Raw genomic sequence first — 21,004 nt, 5'->3', positions numbered from 1 at the left:
ATGGTGAACTTAATCTGCCACTCTCCTCAAAATGACAAATTTTGTTTTTTTTAGCTGGTACTGCTGCATTTTTCTGGTTCTCCAGCTCCACTTGCTGGATCATTTTGGCTCCTGAATTTCAAGGAAAGGAAGGTAGGTATGCTAAGCAGCAGCCAGACCATTCCCCTACGTCAAGGTCCTGTCATGTCACATATGTGCCATGCAGAGGTCTCATCTTTCAAATTTGACACACTTGCATCAGGGTTGAGTTCAGCATTCCCACTACTTATTAACAGAAAGCTTCTTGTATGTATTTACACACCATGTTTGGCCTGTAGATAAGTGACTTCATTTAAGAATCGCTTACTCTTCATTTATGTAAACTGAACAGATCATGGATCTGTAATGTTGTTGTTAAGAAAGATCAAGAATGAATTATTAGGGTGACTTGAAATCTGGTATCTAAATGTATTTTTCAGTCATATTTGTAGAGTGGTGAAGGTATCTTCATGTGTCTTACCAGCACATCCTCTTCTCTTATGTTCAGAGAGTCTGGCTGCTTTTAACGTGATCGTTTCTTTATTCCTGAGGTTTTACTTTGGCTTTTCACTTTTTGCAGAGATGTATTCCCTGTAAGCCTGATCACCTCTATAACGTTAGAGAACAGCATGAAGGGATGCTTATTCTTCTTTGCAGTTTTGACTCTGTAACTGTATTCTGACTCTTTGTTTTGTTTTAGGCTGAAGATGCTGAGCCGTTTGTCAGGTTTAGCAAATACTGTTTTACAAGAGCTGTCAGGTGATGATGGAGATGCAGTTACTGAATCCTCTGTTGCTGTAAGTACAGTGTTTAGATCTAAAGTCTTTCAGATCTTACTGAGAGTTTGGGGGGTGTGAATTATTTCACTGCAGCGAGAACTGTTTCTTGCTGCTTCATTGCTGAGCACTAGACTGAGCTACTCTGCTTCTCCTACATTCCTGACCTCTTAAGTCCGCACTTTTGTGGGGTACACCATAATCTCCTTAGTTTCCACATCTCAAGGTGATCCTAAAAAACAAACTAGAATTAAGGTGAAGAAAGACCTTTTTTTTAAAGAGTATTAATGATTCTGTGGACCAGAAAGGGGAGTTCTGCATGAATGGGTGACAGTGGAAGGCTTGGTCTGTATGTTGCCCTTTGGTACTTGAGACACTGGATATCGTGTGAGTGGTAGAGTCTCTGCAGTGTCACTCACTTCACATTTGCTGAAGGCGTGTTCAGCAAAGGTGCTCTTTTTTATGTGTTGGCTCATGGCAATCCTGAGCTTTACTCCTGCTTTCACCTAATTACGTGTAGTTCTATAGGCTACATGAAATGCTTGCAAGGAACAAAGTGCAGCATTTAGGATCGGAGCTGTAGATATCATTTGGATGCTATGCTGCAGTCTGTTTAGACTTTTTTCCTTCAGAGCACTTGTTTCACTGTTTCAGGTACAAGCTTTAGAGCCAGAAGTGGAAAGAATGACGGAAGCACCTGAGGAGCTATTGGAGCGCCTAGCCCAAACAGAAAAACTAGTTGTTCAGCTGAAGGATTTGATCCGAGAAAAGGATGCCCTGCTCCAGCAAAAAGAAACTCTACTCAAGGTATCATTTCCTTTACTGGAGACCTGGGAGCAAGAGTAAAATGCTACTTCAGCTTTCCGTGCAAGATGGTCTCTGGTTTCTTTTGAACATTTGAGGCACCTAAACTACTAAACGTATCAATTCCAGAGAACTATTGGAATCCAAAGAATGAACCCTAACCCAAGAGATGTAGGATAGCTTCTGTTCATTTTGCTTCTGGAGTAGATAAGTTACGTCCAAGTTATGTAGCATTTTGTCTTGGAGCTCCTCAAGGCCTGTGCAGATTCCTGGTGGCTCTAGTAAATACTAGTATCTTTTGTGTGAGGTTTTTCTTTCCCCACTTCAGAGTGTTTGAGACAAAGAGTAGGTTGTGCTGCAGTCACCCAGCGTTCCAGTGGTTTTTACGGCATGTAACCAAAGATACGTATTGCTTACGCTGAGGCATGACATGAGAGAAAGTACAGTTACTTGAGACAGTGTTGAAGGACTGCATATAGTAGAGGAAGTCAAACTGAGTTTGTACTGACTGGGGAAAGAAGTCCCTTGAGTGATCTGTCCCTTGAAGAGAAAGTACTAGAGCAGAACTATTTTGCTGTGTATAGCGTTTCAGAGCAAATTTGTTTCCTGGATGTGTTTTAATTAGCACTGTTACTGGGGAGGGAGGTTTGGACAAAGAACAGCAGATTGACAAATTACGTAACTTTTCCAAGTGGTGCTGGCACTGGAATTTTAAGTGCACTCAGTTTGTGTCTTTCTTTTGCAGGAAGAACGAGAGGCTGCAGATGCTAAACTGATGAAACTTAAACTTCAGGCCAAAGCCAAACTGGCCTCACTGAACAAACGCATTGAGGAGCTTACAGAGAAAGGATCACCATTGCCCACACAGACCTTGTCCGAAGAGCAAGTGTATCTCAAGGTTGGGAGAACAGGGCTACTTAAGAGTTGTTAGCCTCTGCTGATAAACTGGTGCCACCCTACATTTTAGGTCCCAGTGAGCTAGCAGGTCCTATCTCTCTCCTTAGCAGGACATTCATAGTTCCAGCAAGCATGTCTATGATGTAGGAAGCCGGTCTGTCCAGCTTCCTTGTACTGCAGATGCCCTTGGAGTGCACAACTTGATCTCCTCAAGGGTATGGGCCAGTTTCACTTTGCATACCTTCAGTAATCTGTTGTAGTGAAGTTCTTTCCTGCAGAAATCACATGTCTGTCTGATCTGTAAGTTTCAAAATGTTACCTGTTATATAAGTTCAGCAAAGGAGAGGGAAGGTTGGCTGAAATACAAGAACAATGAGGTAAAGAGGTCATTAAAATTGAAAGGCAGTAACTTAAATGTAAAGAAGAAAAAATACATATTTTCCAGCCATGTAGCTTCCTGTGCCTCCACAAAGTTTTGTGGTTAACAAGCCATAATTGTGTAAAGCTAGGTAAAAAATGAGGGGAAAGTGTCCTTTACCAAGACATTAAAGAAGCTATTAACTACTAGCTAGAAACTCCCATCAGAGCTGGTAATGTTTGAAAACTTAAAATTGTTCTGCTGACCACATAGTTTTCTTTAAAAAGTTATTAATTTTAGGTAAGGGAAGTGTGGTAGAAACCCAAACTGATTGCAGGACATCGGATGATGTTCACTAAACCAGAGAAGATAAGGGTTATTTGAAACATTGGGAAAAAAAGATTAAAATATTGTAGGAAGCATTAAAGGGTGAGTATGAGAGCTGTCAGGTGAGAGGTGACTACCAATGGAGTAAAGATTGGTTCCATGACTTGTGCTTACTATTTTTGATTGATGGCATCATAAAATCGTAGAATGATACTTTAATTCACTGTAGTGTAATATTAATACTGTAATGATAAGTAATACTGTAATTCACTTTACAATACAGCCTTGAGAACCTCAATGCAAAGCAGCATTTGGTTTTCATACAGGAAGAATTGGATGATCTTGAGGACTGACGTAATATAAAAATAAAGCAAAACTTAATAAGTGCAAGATCAAGCACTTGTGGTATCCTGCCACTGTGTACTGCAAGGCCATGAATAGAATCCCCTGGCTACAGAGGACAGTGAAGGCCCTAGAGGCTGTTCAGCTGTGTCACTTCGCATCGCTGTCCTGCTGCTGAGACTTTTTTTAGCTTATTCATATGTAGCATGTGTAGACCCATGTGCTGTTACGTTATTTTGTGTAGAGTCGCTGTTGTGGACTAATGAGTGTTCTTTCTTCAAAATTCAAGTTTCTCAGTTGAAGGCAACATGAGACAAAGCTTACCATTGGTTAATCAGTGTGATGTAGATTTTAAAAAGAGGCCTGTTCTTTTTTATGTAAGGCCAACAGTTATCCTTCCAACTATTGTACTGAGAGTGGAAAGGCTTCATGTGGAGTGCTGTCACATTCTATTCACTTGGAATTAGGAAAGATAAATTTTGAGAGCAGCAAAAAATTTTCCATTCTCCTGTTATGTTAGTAGCTGTCTTTACTAGACACTCAAAATAGCTTGGCTATTTAGTCAACCGAAGGCAGTGAGGAAACGTCATTTCTTTCTACAGTTGTATGAGCAAGGTAAGCACCAAGAAAGCGGGAGAACTGTTAAAGGGCAAGGACAGTACTGACAGGTGAATAGATGGGTATAAATTAGCCATTAAGAAAAATGGCCTTCTGAGTAGAGAGGAATGAGGTCTTCCTACAATCCCCAGTGGAAGTGTTGTGGACCAGAGCTTTATTGGTTTTGGGTTAGAACATCATTTAAGAGAAATTATGTTAGGGCAGTTACCTGCAATATTATGTATTTGACCCAGAAAGCACTTTCTAGATACTTTCTTGTAAGGTTAGACTTACTGAGAAGCTACAGATTCCTGTCGTTATTTAGATTTTTTTTCCCCAAGTAGATGCCGTCTTGAGTAGTGGTGATATTTCCTAGACAGATACCCTGTCATTTGAAGATGAAAAACTTAGGTTAAGGTTGCATGTTGTGCTAATGTATTGAACATTCATAGTTCTTTCTAGAAATCATGGGAGATAAATATAGAAAAGGGCTTTTTCTTCCTCTCCGTGATAGCAGCCCCATGGGAAGGCTGTATTTTAAATATCTAATTGGTACTATTACTTTCTGGGATTTTAACAGAGTGCCTCATTTTCAGGAGAATCAAAATATCATCTTATATCTTTCTATTAAGTAGTTGGTATTTGTATACAGAACAATTGAGGCTCCTCTTAATTTATGTTTACCCACTTTAAAGTTTATGTTCAGATATAAGAGTTTAGCCATTTTGGAAAAACATGATATTTGAAAGCTTGAGCTCTGGGGAATTGTAGTTGTGCTGCTGTCCTTAATTGTGGTACTCCATCTAGTGACCAGTGTGCAAAGACTTTATAAACAGCTTTTCCAAATCTGACACTGTCAATCCTAACAGCTAATCTCAAGTGAGCAAACTAATTCATCTTTCCCCCTGTAGCAACTGCTTTGCCCCAGCCTTATAAATGGTATGTATCCCTGGCTTCTTAAAGTTTCCTGCACTTCCGTTGTTTCTTTTTTTCCCCTCTGTTCTACTTCTAAGCTTAAGCGCAATTAAAGCTTTCCTTGTCTATCTATTTTACCTGCTTCCAAAGACCTTCTCTGTAGGTGACGCATCTTTTGAGGAACAGGAGCTTCTTAGTTCTTACACTGACTTATAATTCCTTCTAAAAGCCTTTGTAAATGTTTTAGAATGGGTTTAAAGGATGTAAATACTTTCTAGACTCCATATGTTATTGGTGATCTTTGATCCAATACCTGTAAAAAGGGAAAGATAAGAGATACATTTTGTATATATTCAGTCAAAAATCCCCAACACTAAGTGATTGAAGTAGTTGGGAGTGCTGAGATGATAACAATAGAAGGATGTTTTTCCTCCTTCTTAGTGATGGTGTTGATAGGCTGCGCCTAATGTGTGACTCTGTATTAAGTAGGTGTACAACTGTGTTACTAGAGAATCATAGAATGGTTTAGGTTGGAAGGACCTAGAACATTCTTTGACTCCCCCCCCCCCTGCCATAGGCAGGGACACCTCCCACTAGACCAGGTTGCCCAAGGCCACGTCCAGCCTGGCCTTGAACACCTCCAGGGATCGGGCCTCAACAACCTCTCTGGGCAACCTGGTCCAGTGCCTTACCACCCTTAAAGTGAAAAACTTCTTCCTAATGTTTAATCTAAACCTGCCCTCTTCCAGTTTAAAGCCATTCCCCCTCGTCCTCTCGCTACATGCCCTAGTAAAAAGTCCTTCCCCAGCTCTCCTGTAGGCCCCTTCTAGGTACTAGAAGGCCACAATAAGGTCTTCCCAGAGCCTTCTCTTCTCCAGGCTGAACAGCCCCAGCTCTCTCAGCCTCTCCTCATAGGAGAGGTGCTCCAGCCCTTGGATCATCCTCGTGGCTCTGCTCTGGACACGCTCCAGCAGGTCTATGTCTTTCTTACGTTGGGGACTCCAGAGCTGGATGCAGTACTCCAGGTGGGGTCTCACGAGAGTGGAGTAGAGGGGCAGGATCACCTCCCTTGACCTGCTGGCCACACTTCTTTTGATGCAGCCCCGGATACAGTTGGCCTTCTGGGCTGCGATTGCACATTGCTGACTCAATGGTCTTTGAGAGGCAAAAAAAAGAGTGCAGGGGTAGTATGCTAGTGCGTCTGAGCAGACATAGCCCAAGCACATGTTTTATGTGAAATGTTGTCTGAGTTTAAATTTAATGGTCATAAACAGAGGGTTTTAGTGCTTCAGAGCAGAGTAGAACTGATGATTGTTTGCATGTTCCTTTGCTTATTTCTAACAGTTTCATTGCTATAAATCTCTTTAGACTAAGAGATTTCCATGGGCATTTTCTACAGTCTAGAATGTTTAATGTCTACCCCTTTGTCATGCAGAGAATATTCTTCTATTGCTAATTAAAAAAATGTTTAACTTCTGGTATTATAAAAATCTGTGAAATTAAAAAGCCTCACAAATCAAGGTGGTTATGTTGTAGATAATGTATTATAAACTAAGGTAAATCTTATTATTAAATAAAATATATGGTAAGCATTCGTGGATAATTAGCCATTCTGAAGTGATTTGACACTTTCCAATAAAAGACATCTTGTGCATATCTACAGAGAAATACAGAAGATAGCTACTTAACGTAGGACAACTTAATTTAAAGAAACAAAGAAAGTGTAAAGTTAAGAAATTAAGAAATGTAGTAGAAATAAGCATCTGGTTAGGAGTCAAGAGTGTGGTAGCATTCTGATTTTTTTTTTTTTTTGATTGACCAGTAACACTGATCAGTTTACTTTCTTCTGTTTCTTTTCCCGCTTCTTTCCTCTTGCAGTGTCAGAGTAACCAAAATACAAGTGAAGGGCATAGAGAGGAAGCCGAAGCACTAAAAGAGCAGCTCAGGGAGCGAGAGGATACTGTTCAGGATCTGAAGGAACAGCTGGCTCTAGCAAAAGTGAATCTGAAAGATGCTGAAATCAAGCATGCAACACAGGTACAGAATTTTTTTTTTCTATTTGTCAGTCTGTCTGTGTTTCCCACCCCACCACTTGCACTAGCATGATAGAATAGAATAGTTCAGCTGGGAGGGACTTACAAAGATCATCTAGACCAACTGCCTGACTAATTCAGGGCTGACCAAAAGTTAAAGCATATTATTAAGGGCATCGTCCAAAAGCCTCTTAAACACTGACAGGCTCGGGGCATTGACCACCTCTCTAGGAATCCTGTTCCAGTGTGTGACCAACCTCTTAGTAAAGGTATGTGTCCTAAGTCAAGTCTGAACCCCCCCTGACACAGCGTTCAACCATTCCCCTGTGCCTTGTCACTGCGTAATTTGAGAGGCAGTGGTTCCTGAGTCTGCTGCTAGGGAATATATCTAAATCCTGCAGTCTGACAGAGGCAAGGTTGCCAAAGCTCTGTGACCCCCAGTCCAGCCAGTAGTGTGGCTGCGAATGTGTTCCCAGAAGATGCACCTGTACAACTCCTGTATGTGTATGTAGCTGGCCAGACACATAGATAACACAGACAGAAGCACCCAGCACTCACATGAGCACAAACAGCGCCAACAGCCTCACCTTCTTCCCCTATATGACAGCTCAGATGAGAGAGTAGTAAGAATATGTACAGATGTACATTGTGGATCTCGCCAACGGCTGTGCTGAGACACTCAGTTTGCCCAGTAACTGGCCCCTGGATCCAAGTCTCCCTGGTTGCTGGCATGTGGACGTGCAAAGAAAGCTCCAGGGTGTGCAGCTCCACTCCAGCTGCTGGTACACACCCGTCGCTCTCACACACGTGTGCACAGAGCTGGTTGGTTCTCCCCTGGTCCCTCCAATAGCTGACCCCCCTGTGCTGGCTTGCTTTTAGAAAAATGCGCACATTAGTGCACGTGTGCACACGCACACACCCACCACCACATCTGACCAGGGCTCCCCTGCCCCCTTCAGTAGCCAACCTGCTGCGGTCTTACCCTTGGAGAGACACAGACTTGCATGCGCACCGTGACCAGGACCCCCCTGCTCTCTAGCAGTTTGCTCCCTCAGAGATTCACACACGCACAAAAGCAGGTCTTATCCTTAGAGACCCCCGAGACCCTACGCTCTCTGGCAGGTGGCCAGAACTCTCCTGGTCCATCCAGTAGCCAAGTCTGCCTGTGGTCTCACCCTTAGGCACCATCCCCTCTCTGTCCTGGCTCCAAGGCTACTTCACCTATTTGCCACCTGTTCCAGCTTGATACTTGCTAGTGATCACACATTCACTTGCACTCGTTCCAGGTTCTGGCACCAAGTGCACACAGGCCCTCTGACGTGTGGTCCCACTGCAGCTGCTGACACTTAACCTCAAATGCCCTAATCTCCCCAGTTGTAGCACCGTGGACGCACAAGCCCTTTGACCTGCAGTCTGATTCCAGTCACTAGCACTTAGAGCCCCCCCATACACACACAAACGCACACCGAATAGAGACTCTGTCCTGCAATGGCAGAGTTAGAAATGGTGTTTAGTAAGAAGACAGGACAGATTGCTGATGGGGTGCATGGCATGGCCAGACAAGCATATTGGGCAGCGACTGTTTATATAACTGGCCTTTTTCAATTCACTTACCATCTATTTTTTTTGTTTTTGTTCCTGCTGGAATTGCCAAGGTCCATCGTTTCCCTAACTTTTGTTCCTCCTCTAAATGTTCCCTAAGTCTTTTGCAGTCCCAAAATGCTCTTGGTCTTCATCCTGTAATATACCCTTATGCCCCTAGGCAGTAACTGCCTATGGTGCAAAAGGTGCTCCGTGGTTAAGTCATCTTAATGGGTTTCACACTTTGACAATGGGATTGATGGCTCTCTGAGGAGGGGGGCCACAGGCCCTGGAAGGGCCTGGACAGGGTGCCCCATTCTCCGAGGCAGAATTTGGGTTCTTCCCTGCCTGCCATTGCTGTTCTGTGATGGGCTTTGGAATAGCTGGGGCAGAGTATTTTTTCAGCTCCATTGCCTCTCTGTGTGCTCTCTGTGTCTGCAGTGGATGTGGAGAGGAGCTTTTTGTCATGTAACGTAACAGCTGTTATGTGTATTTGTGGAAAGAGTTTTATTCATACTCTGAATTGCAGGTTTAGCTTGTGATCTGTGAATTGGGCTGCATCCTATACAAATAAAAACCCAGAAGTTTTATGAACTTGTAATTATATAATAATCATGTCTTTTATCATTCTGCGTATTTTTAGATTAAATTCTATGGTTTTTGTTTTCTGGGATCTGAAATATTAGCAGTTAATATATAAGTAGTAGGATAAAGATACCATTTGACCAAGGTGACATACTGGATTATCAAGCTGTAGACCTCATCACACACATAATATGGTGGTGCGTGTTGAAACGAAGCCTGTGTGTCTATCAAGCTCATAATCTTCTTGTATGTTTGTGGGGTTTTTTTATTATTTTTTGGCTTATTTTTTCAGCTGAGCTCCCTGCAGGAAGTGATTCAGGAGAAGGAAGCTCTCCTAGAAGAGCAGGTTCACCAGCACCAAGTTGAATTGCGCAAGATAGTGGCCCAGTCAGATCTGGAATTAGAGATGCAGCAGGTATATTTGATATAATAATATTATTATGGAAGGCGAAAGGAAAAGAAATTTTACTAGTCTGAAGACACCCTGAGAGAGCAGTTCTCATCAAAGTAACTCAGAAGGGGTGAGAAGAAAGACGATTTGATTGTTTGGCGGTTTTGAGGATGCGAGTTTCTACTTTCGGTGTCCTAGCTTCAATCTGCTGATTTCCTATTAGTTGAAGAAAGAACAGTTAAAAAGAAGTATTAAATTATTGTGTGTTCCAGTTCCCTATTTGTGAAACAACAGTGAGCTCTTCCTACTGCACCAGGGCTCCAGAATAAGTATCAACAAAAGTGAAGTTATTCAGGCTATTAAAGCAATTGTGTTATGAAAACTAGGTGTATGGATCAAACCAGGAAATCCAGCCTCCTTATGTTAGCCTCCCAGATACTGGTATAGCACTGTCTCTCTCACAGAACCTGCTTCAGAGAAAGCTAGAGGAGCAGGAAGCAGCTCTGCTAGGACGAACTCAGGTGGTAGAATTGCTGCAGCATGAATTACGTACTGCTGAACAACAAAACCAGGTACCTTTTCATACTTTGCTTATTGCCTCACTCTCATGTGTAAGTGGTAGATAGGGCCTTTGTTTGTCAGTAGCTCAGATGTTACCAGATTAGCTTATTTCTGGCAACCTGGGCCAGGGTCTCATCACCCTCACAGTAAACAATTTCTTCCTAATATCTAATCTAAATCTACCCTCTTTCAGTTTAAAACCGTTAGCCGTTGTCCTATTGCTAGACTCCCTAGAAACATAGAATAATAGAATGGTTTAGGTTGGAAGCAAACTTAACGATCATCTAGTTCCGACCCCCCCACCATGGGCAGGAAACCTTCTACTAGCCCAGGTTGCTCAAAGCCCCATCCAGCCTGGCCTTGAACACTTCCAGGGATGGGGTCTCAACAGCTTCCCTGGGCAACCTGGGCCAGTGCTTCACCACCCTCATAGTGGAAAGTTTCTTCCTGATATCTAACCTAAATCTACCCTCTTCCAGTTTGAAGCCATTCCCCCTTGTCCTATCACTACATGCCCTTGTAAAAAGTCCCTCTCCACCTTTACTATAGTCCCCCGTTAAGTACTGAAAGACTGCTATAATGTCTCCCCAAAGCCTTCTCTTCTCCAGGCTGAACAAACCCAATGCTCTCAGCCTGTCTTCATAGGAGGGGTGCTCCAGCCCTCTGATCATGTTCGTGGCCCTCCCCTGGACTCGCTTCAGCAGGCCCATGTCCTCCTTATGTTGGGGGCCCCAGAGCTGAACACAGTACTCCAGGTGGGGTCTCATGAGAGCAGAGCAGAGGGGCAGAATCCCCTCCCTCGCCATGCTGGCCGTGTTTGTTTTGATGCAGCCCGGGATGTGGTTGACTTTCTGGGCTGCCAGCACACATTGCTGGCTCATGTTGAGCTTCTTATCAACCAGTACCACCAATTCCTCCTCAGGGCTGCTCTCAATCCATTCTCTGCCCAGCCTCTGTTTGTGCATGGAATTGCCATGACTCACGTGCAGGACCTTGCACTTGGCCTTGTTGAATTTCATGAGGTTCACACAGGCCCACTTCTCACACCTATGGATGGCATCCCTTCCCTCCAGCATGTTGACTGCTCCACACGGCTTGGTGTTATCAGCAAACTTGCTGAGGGTGCACTCAATCCCACCATTCATGTCACTAACAAAGATGTTGAGTAGTACCCCTCCCAGTACCAACCCCTGAGGAACCCCTGATAATTACTTATCCACTGAGTGGTGCATCTGTCAAATCCATGTCTCTCCAATTTAGAGACCAGGAAATGGTATGGGACAGTGTCAAATGCTTTGCACAAGTCCAGGTACATGGTGTCAGTTGCTCTCCCCTTATCCACCAATGCTGTAATGCTGTTGTAAAAGGCCACCAAATTTGTCAGGCACAATTTGCCCTTAGGGAGCCATGTTGGCTGTCACCAATCACCTCCTTATTTTCCACGTGCCTTAGCATAGTTTCCAGGAGGATCTGCTCCATGATCTTGCTCAGCACAGAGGTGAGACTGACCAGCAGTCTCTTAAAAGGCTTGTTTGCAGATACAGGATTAGTGTATTTTTTAACTTTTTTTTTCCAATATCTGAACTTCTGAAAATAATTCTTCTTCCCTTTAGAAGAGACTTATACTATATCTCATGTTAGTAGGCCACACAATCTCCAGCCAGTCTAGTGCTGAACCTCACTTTGATAACTTTTACACGCTTATGTGCCACTCTGTTTCCTTTTCCCATGTGTTCCAGCCAGGCACAGTGATGGGACCTCTTACCACCAGGAAGAGGTGAAGAACCCCAGTGAGCTGACTTGTACTGACTATTGATTACATTGCTCACCATGGTGTTTAATGGAGTGGTGGCATGGATATCTTCATGGCATAGTTGTTGGGGTCCCCTGACTCCTCCTCTGTGGCTTTGACTCCCCTAATGTACATTATATGGTCAGGGGGAGACCTTGGTAGACGTACAAACTGGAGGCCATGTGGCTGAAGCTTCTCTTCTTACCTATAAAATAAAGGGAGCTCCTCATCAGCCTCCTCCTGAAAGTAGCTATGCTGACAGTCCCCAGGTCCAGGAGGAGGAAGTTTGACAACAGGAATTCTGGCAAGTGTAGGGTCTGTTTCTGTTCCTTGGTTGTCTCAAATCTCTGGTCAGTGTCAGCTAGCTTTCTGGGATCTTTCTTGAAGCAGTGGGCACTGTGTGGAGCACTCTGTTACCTCCAGTTTCCTATGTCAGCATTTTTGAGCCCCTTTCACGTACACACTTTTGTTCTGTTTCTTAATTGTATTCTGTAATTGCTGAGTTTCCATCTTTTGCTATAGTCCTTCCTCCCCTTTTTGGGACGCTTTCTTTCCTCTGAAAGAGAACTCATGACCACTGTACCTACTGTTTCTTTCCTTGATGTTCCCCTGCTCTAAATTAAGACTTATCTCTTCTTTACCAAAATTGAGAGTTCTTGTTTCTCCCAGCATTGCTTTCTTGCAATTTGCAAATAGTAGGGCAGTTTCTTTTTAACAATTTGAGATTTCTGCCATATTTATTTCCTCCTTTGTGCTGCTTAGATATTTGAAAAGGATTTAATGGCAATTTTAAAATATAATCCAGGTACTTTGTTTTGGCAATGTATTGGACTAGTTGAGAGTTAAAGTCATTTCCATATCCTTTTACAGACACTCCTAGATCAGTGCCAGAAGATGGAAGGGGATCTAAGCTCCCTGAGGGGTGTGCTAGATGCAGAGAGACAAGAGTTTCATGATCTCAGAGAAAAGATGGAGCTGGAACTAGCTGAGACAAAGCTGTCCTCCCATCGCTTGCAGGAGGAGGTGCAGTGTCTCTTGGAACAGCTGCAAGATGCAAGAAGAGCACAAGCTGAATTAGAGGTGAAATATAAAGACCTGGAGCAGAAACAAAGGCTGGAGGTGGAAGAGAAAAACCTTCAGATCAATTGTCTTAAGGTGGCTGAGCAAGAACTGCACTCTAGCCATGCTGCCCTTGTAGCTGAAAACGATCAGCTGAAACGGGATGTTGACCGTCTGTTGGTGGTGTCTGTCGAAAACAGTGCTACGATACAGAAACTACAGGGTGAGCAAGCACAGCAGTTTGGTGAAGCAGGTTCTCAAGAGCCGAAAGATCATTGGGTTGCCTTTGGTTTGGCTTTGTTTTCATAATTGTTTATAAAAAGTCTTGGTGTAACAATTCCTAATTGCATAGGAACGTAGGGGTGGTTGTACTGTATCAAATTACAGGTCTGTCTGGTGGGATCCCTCCTTTCTGTCTTTGGCAGTGACCAAAGCCAGTTGTAAGAGGAAGAGCATAACAGTAGGGCAGCATATATGGTGCTTTCCTTCTGTACTGTCCCAGCATATAATCTTTTGATGTTTATGGATTTCTTGAGCTAGATGTATTTTTTTAATTAATTTTAATAACTTGTTGGATTTTTTCTGTCAACTTATGTGAGTTCTTTTTACATGTGCCACATTCTCCAGAGTCTGAATTTCTACTGAAATTATAAGCAAAACAACCAAGGAAAGCAAACAGTACCATTTTTCTCTGTAGGCTTGTATTAGAACTAATAACATCGATCTTGGCTCAAGCTATCATTTCAGATTGATTTTCTTCCGCCTCCTTTACGGCTCAAAACAGAAACAGTGACTGAAAGATAGGGGACTTATCACGTATGGTACTGTGCATACATGTAAACTGGATATATTTCAGCAAAAATGGCAAGAACACACCTTAACTCCCTTTTTCCCCTCCATCAGATGAACTTGTACATAAATCTGAAGAATTTGTCTGCTGTCAGAATGAGCTGTTGAAGAAACAGGTATGATCTTTTCATATGAGTCTTCTGAAATTTTTCCCATATGTTGAGGAACTGAAACCGAATGAAATGTTTGGAACTCTTTTTTTTTTTTTATGATGTATTGCTTGAGAAAGGCTCTTACGGTTCAGCTGATGGGCAGACATGTTATGACTATGGAAGCCTGGGAAGAAATAGGAGTCAGTTTGAGTAATTTAAAAGCTGCCAATCGATTTGTTAAAAGCTTAACTGAAAGAACGAAGGCTAATGTATATGTATAAACTGTACTGAAATTTATCTTTCTCCCCTCTGTTCTGTGTGTAAACAGGATGAAACAACTTCACAGGAAAAAATAATAGATCAGGAAGATCGGAATGGGACTTCATTCCTGCCCACAGAAAACTTGGAAAGACAGAAGACTGAAGGTGGTATGATAACCTTATTTATTTTAATATTCTTAAAATATTTAAGAATTATTCTTGCCTATTTTTAGATAATAAACATGTGCATGGTTACTGGTTCACTATGCTTTCATCGCCAAGATCTTCAAAAATACTATATAGTTCTTTCCAGTGGTTAAAGTAGAATTTAATTCTAAAAGGAAAAGGAACTATTTGAATCTGGTACAGTGAATGGACTGACAGAAACACATAAGTAAACCATCTGGAATTATTAAGAAGACGGCTGCGCATCATAGGCCTACCTGCATGGTGTTGTCTTATGATATGAAGCAATGGTTGGTGTTTTGGCCATGAGACAGAGTGGGCAGAACTTGTTACTTGTATGGTTTATGTGCTTCTTGTTCCTGCATGTATGATCTATGGTGATAGGTGCAAAGAACATGGAGAAGACATGAAAAAGCTAGGATGAAGGCAAAGATGGTAATATGATGTGATTGCAGGCTTTTCCAGAAAAGGGCGCCAAAGTTAGCTTCATTGCGATAGGGCATAATGAGTTTAATGGAACAAAAAAACCCCAAACCCCAATATAAAATCTATTCATTGATGTCAGTTATGCCTAAGGATGATAAAATACATTTTATATTCCAAGACGCTGTGCACTCACACATTTTTAGGTTGTACAAAATAAGATATAACTGAAGTAGTAGCTCCTGCCTGATACAGAATGCTGACAATCTGCAGGTGGTGCTTCTGGGGGAGTTATTTTTGATAGCTGATGCTGAAACAGTGAAGGGTCTGTACATATGCCACATTAAAAAAACCAAACAAACAATTGATTTGGTGTTGAGTGTCTAGGCATGTAGACTGGTAGCAGTAATATCACCACACTGTCAGAATTATGGTATAAAAAGTTGGGTTCCCACAGTTTTTTACTTAAGGGTAGGGTGTGCTATGGCAATAAGGTGTCTTGATTTTTGCAGAAATAGATTCCTTTTGCTTCCTGTCATTCAGAGATATGCCCTCTTTGTGAGAACCCTGGTGAGGGAATAATCACCAATAAACCAGATTCCTACAGTCCTAAAGTATTTCCTTTCTCTCTTTATATTCCATGAACTCAGAAATGCAGGTCTTTAACGGACTTCAAGACATCATTTAGAATCATAGAATGGTTTAGGTTGGAAGGGACTTTTAAAGATCATCTAGTCCAACCCCTCTGCCCTGGGCAGGGACATCCTTCACTAGATCAGGTAGTTCAAAGCCCCATCCAACCTGACCTTGAACATGTCCAGTGATGGGGCAACCAACAACTTCTCTGGGCAACCCAAAGAGGTGACAGGCTTGAAAGGCTGCAATGAGGCCTCCTTTTGCTTTCTCTTTTGGAAGCTGAGCAATCACAACTTTCTCAGCCTTTCTTTGTAGGAGAGGTGTTCCAGCCCTCTGATCATTTTTGTGGTCCTTCTCTGAACTCACTCTAACAGATCCATGTCTGTCTTGTACTGGGGGACCCCAGCCCTCTGCCCTGGGCAGGGACATCCTTCACTAGATCAGGTAGTTCAAAGCCCCATCCAACCTGACCTTGAACATGTCCAGTGATGGGGCAACCAACAACTTCTCTGGGCAACCCAAAGAGGTGACAGGCTTGAAAGGCTGCAATGAGGCCTCCTTTTGCTTTCTCTTTTGGAAGCTGAGCAATCACAACTTTCTCAGCCTTTCTTTGTAGGAGAGGTGTTCCAGCCCTCTGATCATTTTTGTGGTCCTTCTCTGAACTCACTCTAACAGATCCATGTCTGTCTTGTACTGGGGGACCCCAGAACTGGACACAGTACTCCAGGTGGAGTTTCACCAGAGCAGAGTGTAAGGCGCGAAGGTCTTCCTTGACCTGCTGCTCACATTCTTTTGATGCAGACCAGGATATGATTTGCTTTCTGGGCTGCAAGCACACACTGCCAGCTTCTGACCAATTTTTTGATTACCATTGTCCCCAAATCCTTCTCTGGAGGCCTCTGCTCAATCCATTCATCACCTGGTCTATATTGATACTGGGGATTGCCTTAACCCAGGTGCAGGACCTTGCACTTGGCTTTGTTGAACTTCACGAGGTCTGCATGACCCTATTCCTCAAGCTTGTTCAGGTCCGTCTGGATGGCATCCCATCCCTCTAGCAAATCAACTGCACCACTCGGCTTGGTGTTGTCTGCAAACTTGGTGAGGGTACACTCAATCCTACTGTCGATGTGATGATTGAAGATAGTAAATAGTATCGTTCGCAGTATAGACACTTGAGGGACACCACTCATTACTGGTTTCCACTTGGACATTGAGCTATTGATTGTAACTCTTTGCACACAGCCTTCCAGCCAGTTCCTTATCCATCTAACAGTCCATCTGTCAAACTGATGTCTCTGCAATTTAGTGGCAAGAATGTTGGAAGGGCCATATCAAAGGCCTTATAGAAGACCAGCTTTTAATCTGATATCATACCTTGAGTTAAGATTGAGTATATCCAGAATGTACCTGGAAGGTTTTCATCAGCTTTCTTAAAAAGCAGGTCCTTCCTCCACTGGAAGGAGAACCTGAAAAATGCGGTGACTTTTAGAGCTTCACTGTCATGTTACTTAAAAGGTCTTTCTCGATGCATGTTTACTTCCTTGTTTACTTAAAAACAGATTTATTTTCTTGTAATTCTGTTTTCAGTGGGGGTGTTGAACACTTGATCACTGATATTTTTTAACATTTTAAACATTGGTAGATATAATTTCTTAAAAAAAAACAAACAAACAAACAAAACACCACCAAAAGAGTAAATGGAAACGTGAAAAATCATCATCTTTCAAACCTCCTCTGTAGGTTCTAAATACTTTGTTACACTTCTTGGTCTCCTGCTGACTTTCTAATATGTCAGTCTTAAAGTGTGATGCCTAAAACTGCCCACAGTACTCCAGTCCAAACTTGAGTAGAATAAAATAAGGATTTACATACAGTAACCTTATATTTTACAATTTCTGATGATTTTCAAGCAGACCTCAACAAATGCTTCTAAACTACTTAAATGTTATTTTCTAAAATGTAAACACTTCTGAAATCTTTGTATAGTCTTTTAATTTTCATGAGCTTAGTAGTGCCAGTATATCTTTACTAGCCACGTGGATTCCTTAAACTTTTATTGAAGCAGCATTTTGAGTGATTGAATGTCTCTTCTCCTGCTACGTAAGAGACCATTGAGTTTACCTTTTTCTACTTTCCCCATTACACTAAGAAAATAGACAATAGTTAGGTTGACAGTTGGACTATATGATCTTAAGGGTCTTTTCCAACCTAAGTGATTCTATGATCCTGCATCTTCAGGAAAAGCCTATGAAGTTCAGTTAATTTCAAAGAAAGAAAACATCTGGATCGAGAGCTAGAGATTACTTTTCAGAGTCACTGTATAGATAATTTAACATTAGATATAATACTTTCCCTAGTTCACTTAGTGGAAGAAAAAGTTGTTGGAAAACTACAGTGTGGTATGAATCGATAACGGAAAGCCATTATCACAGAAAATGGACGGACTGCTTTCCATATTTTAGGATTCACAAAAATAATTCATCTGAGCCTCCTCAAAATACATAATACTTTTAATTTAGCAAATACCATTTTGTATAGTTGATTGTATATAGGAAGGAGTTAAAAGGGACACAAAAGAAAACCTTATACCATATGTTAATGCTATGTCCTGTCTGCACGCTCAGAATTGGAAAATACAAAAATTCTTATCCCTAACAGAACTGCATAACTTGTTCCTGAATTTTCTTTTTGCATATGTATTAACATAAGTTTCATATCATCATGGACAGTTATGTCTTCACAAAAATGAGGTCTGTTTTTTAATGTTTCTACGTTGATATTTCTGGGGAAGAAAGATGTACTGTATAAGTTGTTTTACTGGCTCATATACTAAAAGGTTGAGGCATCATCTGTAATAGAATTAGCTAGAACTGAGATGAATCATAGAATCACAGAACAATTTACATTGGAAGGGACCAAAAGTGGATTTTAGTCCAGCTTGCTCCTAGAAGCAGGATCAACTGTGAGATCAGACTGGGTTGCTCAAGCCTTTATCTGGTCAGGTCTTGAAAACCTCCAATGATGGTGATTGCACAACCTCCCTGGGCAGCCTGTTATGGCACTTGACTGCCCTCGTGGCAACAAAGGTGTTTGTTACATCCAGTTGGAACCTATTTTGTTTCAGTATATGTGTGTTGTCTTTCATCGTCCTACCTTGCACCACTGTAAAAAGCCTGGCTCTGTCTTCTCAATAACCTCTTCATAGGTCTTTGAAGGCTGCTTTTAGTGTCCCCAAAGCTGTCTATTCTCCAGGGTAAAAAAGCCTTGTTCCCTTAGCCTTTTCTCATCGGGAAAGTGCTCTAGCCCTGTGACCATCATGGTGGTCTTCTGCTGGACTTGCTTCAGTTTATCAATGTCTTTCCTATGCTGGGGGTCCAAAACTGAATGCAGTACTTGAAATGCAGTCTAATGAGTGCTGAGTAGAAGAGGATAATATTTTTGATCTATCTGCTGGCTAGACTGTTGTTCATACAGTCCAGGATGCTGTTGACTTTGTTTGCTGCCAGGCACACTTGCTGGCTGATGTTTAGCCTAATGTCCAGCAGATCTCTTCATCCTTTCTTGCAGAGCTGGTCCCCAGCCTGCATTCCCGGGGTGGGACTTTACTTTTGTCAATCTTGCATTTCATGAGGTTCCTGTTGCACTACTCTTCTAGCCTGTCTAAGTTGCTGTAAATGGCAGCCCTGCCAGCGAGGGTATCAGCTGTTTCCTCACAGTGTGTTGTGTTCTCCAAACTTGAGTGTGGACTCTGCCACCTCCAAGTCACAGATAAAGATGTTAAACAGGAGAGGTCACAGATAGACCTCTGTGACGTTCCACTTAGTACTAGCCTCCAGATAGAGTACGACCTATTCACCACTATTCTCTGAGCCTGATCATCCAACCCGTTTTTTTTATGCATTGAGTTGTCCTTCAGTCCAGACCATCACCTCTTATTTTCGATACAAAAATGTTGTGTAAGACACTGGCAAAAGCCTTGCTAAAGTCAAGGTAAATGCTGTCCGCGGCTCCCTCCTCATCCATGAATGCATAAAAGGCAATCAGGTAGTCCAAATATGATTTAACCTTGGCAAATCCATGCTGACTGTTTCTCAGTCACTGCTTCCTCTTCAATGTGCCTGCTAAGGTGCTCTAAGAGGACTGACTTTGTGATTTCTGGAGGGACTCAAGCAGTCTTCTCGTATGTTGGCTTATTTTCCTGAGTGTTGAGATGGACTATCCTTGTGCTTGGAGAGTGCTGTCTTTACAAACCTGCCAGCCCTCCTGAGCTCCTTTGTCCTTCAGAGCTGTCTGCCATGGGATCCCACTTACCAGTTCCCCAAATAAGGTGAAGTCTGGTCTAGGATCTGTACTTCTGTTACTCGCCTTCCTCGCTTCCCTCAGGATCTTGAACTCCTCTATTTCATGGTCACAACATCCAAGGCTGCCACTGATTATCACATGTCCAGACAGTTATTCCCTGCTTATGAACAGCAGGTCTAGCTGTGTGTCACTCTTGGTTGGCCCATCTTCTCCCTACGCTTCTGGGGGGAATGGAGGGAACTGCGTGAGCAGCTGTGTGGTCCTAGCTGCTGGGATTAAACCATGACAGACTGTCTCCAGTATGTCCGTGTCTCTACTGTACTGAGGACCCTAGTACAGGACATAGTACTCCAGATGTGGCCTCACCAGTGCTGAGTAGAGGCAAAGGAGTACTTTTTGCCTAATGCAGCCCAGGATACTTCTTTGTGGCAAGGGCACCTTGCTGGCTCCCAGTCAGATTGGTGTCAGACAGGACCCCCAGGGCCTTTTCGTTTACTGTAAAGCTGCTTTCCCACTGGGTAGTCCCCAGCATAAACTGGTGCTATGTTGTTGTTCCTCCCTGGGTGATGACTTTGCACTGATGTACACTGGCCTCCAACTAGACTTTGTGCCCCTGACCACCACCCTCTGAGCTGGCCATTCAGCCTCAGTGTCTGCTTGTCCAGCCCATACATCAACAGCTTCTCTACGAGCCTCTTGTGGAAGACAGTGCCGAAAGCCTTAGTGAAGGCCTTGATGATATCCACTGCTCTCCACTCATCTACCAAGCCAGTCACTTCATCATAGACAGTGACATACCTATGATAAATGGTGTTTATATGCCCATTTACAGAAATACAAGTGTAAAAATATCCTAAGTCAAACAGCAGCTGAGTTCTTGTACCAATCTTGACTTGGACCATGGCCCTTGAGTGTTTTATTCTTCTCTAATTTTAACAAATTCTCATTTCGTTTTTATCCAAATGAAATTTGAAACATTTTGCTACAATACTTCTTTCTTTCCCCTCCTTTATAAAAAAAAAAAAAATTCTTAAAACTTGAAACTCTATCAGCTGTCCTTTAATTTTAGTCTGTATAGCAACAATTATTCTTTTACAAAAGGTGCTTAAAACAGCATATTGTTTTGCTGGTTTGCCTCTTCAAAAAAACAAAACACACTATCCAATGACAATGTTATATGTCTCCACTACATAAGTGTTACTAACAGCCATGTGTCC

The 21,004-nt window shown here is 42.4% G+C and overlaps 1 protein-coding gene across 1 annotated transcript in view; it reads left to right on the top strand.

Annotated features, from left to right (window-relative positions):
• The first annotated feature begins 725 nt into the window (after positions 1-725).
• Positions 726-21,004, top strand: part of GOLGB1 (golgin B1) — a 46,496-nt gene continuing 26,217 nt past the window's right edge. Inside the window, 9 exon segments of the mRNA XM_009884035.1 lie at positions 726-815; positions 1,449-1,601; positions 2,344-2,496; positions 6,919-7,071; positions 9,526-9,648; positions 10,089-10,196; positions 12,848-13,259; positions 13,940-14,001; positions 14,306-14,405. Of these exon segments, the coding sequence (XP_009882337.1) occupies positions 726-815; positions 1,449-1,601; positions 2,344-2,496; positions 6,919-7,071; positions 9,526-9,648; positions 10,089-10,196; positions 12,848-13,259; positions 13,940-14,001; positions 14,306-14,405 (1,354 nt within the window).

The sequence above is a fragment of the Charadrius vociferus genome, unplaced genomic scaffold (genome assembly GCF_000708025.1).
Source record: "Charadrius vociferus isolate BGI_N301 unplaced genomic scaffold, ASM70802v2 scaffold594, whole genome shotgun sequence".
NCBI classification, from domain to species: Eukaryota; Metazoa; Chordata; class Aves; order Charadriiformes; family Charadriidae; genus Charadrius; species Charadrius vociferus.
The sequence above is the reverse complement of the archived record's forward strand: the minus strand, read 5'-3'. Positions and strand labels throughout refer to the sequence as shown.